Here is a 4,572-nt window from a genome sequence, read left to right as displayed (position 1 = left end):
TCTTTTGATTTAGGTTAGACCTCAGGATAGACCTAAGAGCTCATGTGGTCACCAGCATTTGGATGTAAAGAGGCAAAGGATGGATTGTTGCTTTTGAATGTAAAGAGGCAGGAGTTTTGCTATTCACTTAGAAGTGTTTGATCTGTCAAGCAACATTAAACAAACTAGCCACAGCCTTCCTGATCTAGAGACCATCTAAGCTTTGATTTTGCACCCAGCAGGAACTGACTGACTGTCTCCTTGATGGAGAATGACAGCAAACTCCAGCAGAGTTGCTGGGCTTATTTGCCCAACGTCTGCCTGAGCCATGTGTTCTGGTGGCTAGACGACAGGGACAGATCTCGGGCTGCTTTAGTCTGTAAGAGATGGAATCAAGCCATGTACTCAGGATCTCTCTGGAGAACCAGAACAATCACCTTCAGTGGGCGGCCATCCAGGTCAAACACATCCGAGTTTGAATCTGCTCTGTGGTACGTCAAGAGATTCGGCAAGTACTTGGAACACCTAGAGATCAAGTTCCTGAACCCTTACAATGCTGTCTTGACCCGAAAATTTCAAGTGACTATGAGGGGGCTTCTCTCGCGCTTGGGCAAATGTAACAGCCGCCTGGTATCCCTGACTATTCAGCACCTGGAATTGGACCGATTGGTCTGGAGAAACATAATTAAGAATCAGTTTATCAAGAACTTAATTATTTTCCTGAAAAGAATGGGCACACATCTTGTTCATCTCAGCTTGAAAGGAGCAAGAGTGACGCTGGAAGAAGGCTGTGAGCTTTTGAGCTCTTTGAGCTACTTGAAAAACAAAAGTTTTGCCTCCGAAATCAACATAGAAGACTTCTTTAGCCACCATCTTTCCATCTACAGCAGCCCCTTGTTCCACCAGACTATGTCCACGTTCCGCAACCTGGTCATCCTGACTCTCAATTACAACTGCATCTCGGATGAATTGCTGGACATCCTGTGCGAGCACAACGCCCATTCTCTCTGGACTATAAACATCAAGTGCCACATCCATGACCCTCATGGGCAGGTGGTTTGGGGGATGTCCTGGGCCAACCTAGCCAAGAGAGCACCCAAACTGAAAGTGAACTTCTTCTTTGAAAGAGTCATGAAGCACGACAGTCTAGCCAGGATACTTTTAGCCGAGATCCCACTCAGGAGCATCAGTCTACGGAGCTGCTATTTCAGTGACCCGGATTGGTCGATGAGGCCGACCCTCACCAATCTCTTACCAGGCTACAAGCACATTCTGCAGGTATGGGGGGAACAGCTTTGTCACCAATCTAACCATGGCCACGTGGGCGTTGTACCAAATTGTCAGAGTAAAAGTGAAACCCTGACCCATGAGGTCATTAGAGCTCCACAAGGCAGTTTTTCCACAAGAGGTGTGAGCACCAGCTTCCCAATCAAAGTCCAGTTTAGCTAATTACGTTCTGCCCATCTAAATTCCTCCATCAGCCGCAGTTGGACACATTATTTCTACTTCTTCTTAATTATTAACTGTACTGAGCTAGCACCTAGAGATCCCAATTGGGCCCACCGAACTATGTATTTACACACACAAAGAAAAGATTGTCCCAGCCATGAAAAGATTACTTCCTCTCCATAAACTGCTGTGCCCTCTTAAAAAGTTGCCACCTTGTACCACAGAGGGGGCCATGGTTTAATGGAGGGAGGAAGATACAGTGTTCCTTTCAAACAATTCAGATATGAGATTGTAAAGTGCTTTGAGATCTTCCTAGATGTAAGTATATGCATCAGTGTAAGTTATTACTTTATAATCTTGCATCTTCTATACTAGGTTTTCTATACAAGGTTTAATACGTAAATCAATTTATAGCAGGGTTTCTCAAACAGGGGTTGCCGCTTGTGTAGAGAAAGCCCCTTGCGGGCCAGGCCGGTGTGTTTACCTGCCCTGTCCGCAGGTCCGGCCAATCGCGGCTCCCAGTGGCCACAGATTGCTGCTCCAGGCCAATGGGAGCTGTTGGAAGCGGCAGTCAGTAAGTCCCTCGGCCCGCGCCGCTTCCAGCAGCTCCCATTGGTTCGGAGCAGCGATCCGCGGCCATTGGGAGCTGCGATTGGCCGGACCTGCGGACAGGGCAGGTAAACACACTGGCCTGGCCCACCAGGGGCTTTCCCCAGACAAGCGGCGACCCCTGTTTGAGAAACCCTGATTTATAGGAAGAGAAAAAAATGATGTCTAGTATGTCCCTTGACAGACATTCTTTGTGGCTAACTATTGAAAATGGTCATTTGCATCTGTGAGTAGTGATTGCTGTTAACTTTCTCTGGTGCATCAAGCATGGTCACATCACAATGTTCCTTTCATTTACATTCAGCCCTTTGAATTATAATTATCCCCCCCCCACACACACAAATGTTTTGGGGGATCAAAACAAACTATCCAGAATTGATCTCCGGAAATCCATGCAAGAACCTCACATAATGACACATTACAGGGACTCTGGGCATTATTTAATGCATTTACCATCACTATTGGAAGTTCTTTGTGGAAAGGGCTATCTATATACAGTGACTAGCACAACGGGATTCAGTTCTGATTGGGGCCTTTGGGTGCTATTATGCTAAAATTATAAGTTACATAAGCTCCAAGATACAAAAAATGACCTGCCTGTAAGCCAACCCTATCAGCAGCGCAAGGAAAGACTTGCTGATTGAATCCCAGGGCAATTGCAATAGCAGAACACCTGGCCCATTGATCTAGATCTTTACTATTTGTCTTTTCTAGAAATTAACACTCGAATTCAACAACAGCCATGAATCACTGGATGAGGAGCTGCTGCAGCTTGTGCTATCATGCAAGAAGCTGTTCTTCCTAAAAATCTGGGCCTTCCTCCGTGTTGCATTTGTGGAGAGGCTGTTACAAAATCAAGCAGAAGGGAAATGCACCTTGCAGACTATGAAGGTAAAATCCTGCGTTTCAAAAGTTGCATTCCACCCAAAGAATCCCAAGTAGAAGCATAGATTTATGAACAGGGTAATGCAGCCCCCTCCTCTCAATGTTGGTTTAAGGTTACTGTTAACACACAGGAGGAAAGGATTGCGAGGAAGTGCAAGAACCATACATGTATTGTATTTCCAAATTCCACTTGAGAGAGGACCATTCAGGCATGGATCTCCCTAGACCTGACCAGGCCCATGAAGCGTATTCCAAAATCACACAGCCCTGTTTCACAATAGCTGGAGAGCCCCATGCAAAGCATAGTCCTGAGACAAATTGCAGCCAGGGGAAGGAATGTTCGCACTGAGCCATGCTACCCGAGAGCCAACAGGGTCCTAGGACGAGCAGAGCTGGCTTGTGCTTCTGTAGATCCCCCAAGATCTGTGCAGGTCCCAGGAATCTATGGCTCCTGGAGAAGCCCTCTTCAGCCCACTGAGTCTTTCCTTCCCCAGTATCTCCTTCCATTGAAATGCCCCATGGAGGGGTTGGTGAGCGTCTTAGTTTTCACTCAGCATTTCATGAGGCACAACTTTCACTGGCAGGCCAGGGAGTCTTGCCCGAGCGAAAATTGAGCAAGGGCTTCAGGATTTGACCCAGTGTTGACCTGTCTTATTAGATATTAGGCTTATCTAGAAACCTCAATAGCCATGGTGCTTAATTTTGGCCAGTTAATGCGCTTCTTACAGAGAGGATTTTGCTTCATCCGCACAGGTGAGGATTTACACAAATCGGTATGAAACCATTGAAGAAGATCGAATGTTGCGAGATATTTTCAGGAGATATCGAGACCTGATTGACTCAGAGCTTAATTATTTTGTCATCGCCTACCCGATGATGTGAGAGGCGTGGGATCTGTGAGGTGAAAGAATAAAAAATAAAAAAAATAAAAAAAAAAAACAGTCACATCTGGAAATGCCTGAATTCATCCTTTGGAGGAAGTCTATAGGGGAGCTGAATGTCATTAGCAGTGTTCCTGAAAGGGAAAGCCAACTAAAACTGAAACAGGAGGCAGTGTGGCCCAGCAGTTAGGAAACTGGAGTGGGATTCAGGAGACCTGGTCTTAGAGTCTAATTCCTGGGAAAGACACCACCTCTCTCTGTGCCTCTGTGTCCTCTCCCACCCGTTGTCTTGTTTATTTAGCCTGTAAACTCTTGGGGGCAGGACTTGTGTCTCCGCGGGTGTGTTTGAGCCTGGCACAATGGGGCCCTGATCTCAGGTACAGTCTCAGGGCATTACAATAATAATCATTAGGTCACCAAGTGTCATCACTGGAGCCTCTGTGGCGAGCAGAGACTTAACCACACCACGCAGTATTACAATCACTGAATTGGAAGTGCTCTAGAGAAGAAGCTGAGATTTTATGGGATCTGACAATTGTCACAGACTGAATGGTGTAGGCAAACAGGCTGGCCACAGTTGTTGTAGAAAAGAAGACAAACAAAATGATGCTAATTGATATTGCCAGACCAGCAGACAGAAACACAAACAAGAAAGAGGAAGAGAAAACAGTGAAGTAGGAAGAACTCTGCCACAAAGTGGAATGATTCTGGAAAGCTAGAACGAAGATGACCCCAGTGATGACAGGAGCACTTGGAGTGATTCCCAAGG

The 4,572-nt window shown here is 46.2% G+C and overlaps 1 protein-coding gene across 1 annotated transcript; it reads left to right on the top strand.

Moving 5' to 3' along the window:
- The first annotated feature begins 243 nt into the window (after window positions 1-243).
- On the top strand, window positions 244-3,804 carry LOC117867319 (F-box only protein 39-like). The gene is made up of 3 exons (XM_034752204.1): window positions 244-1,257; window positions 2,752-2,928; window positions 3,676-3,804. Exons 1-3 carry the CDS (start codon window positions 244-246, stop codon window positions 3,802-3,804), a joined length of 1,320 nt encoding a protein of 439 aa, XP_034608095.1.
- The last annotated feature ends 768 nt before the right edge of the window (window positions 3,805-4,572 follow it).

The sequence above is a fragment of the Trachemys scripta genome, chromosome 18, assembly GCF_013100865.1.
Source record: "Trachemys scripta elegans isolate TJP31775 chromosome 18, CAS_Tse_1.0, whole genome shotgun sequence".
Classification (NCBI taxonomy): Eukaryota; Metazoa; Chordata; order Testudines; family Emydidae; genus Trachemys; species Trachemys scripta.
This window is presented reverse-complemented; position numbering and strand designations above follow the sequence as displayed.

What these genes read in the sequence shown, in the direction of transcription:
- LOC117867319 (XM_034752204.1), top strand. Translation starts at nt 244, where the DNA reads ATGGAGAATGACAGCAAACTCCAGCAGAGTTGCTGGGCTTATTTGCCC. An exon ending in GCTACAAGCACATTCTGCAG is followed by an intron (nt 1,258 to 2,751) that starts GTATGGGGGGAA and finishes TGTCTTTTCTAG; the next exon opens with AAATTAACACTCGAATTCAA. An exon ending in GCACCTTGCAGACTATGAAG is followed by an intron (nt 2,929 to 3,675) that starts GTAAAATCCTGC and finishes TCATCCGCACAG; the next exon opens with GTGAGGATTTACACAAATCG.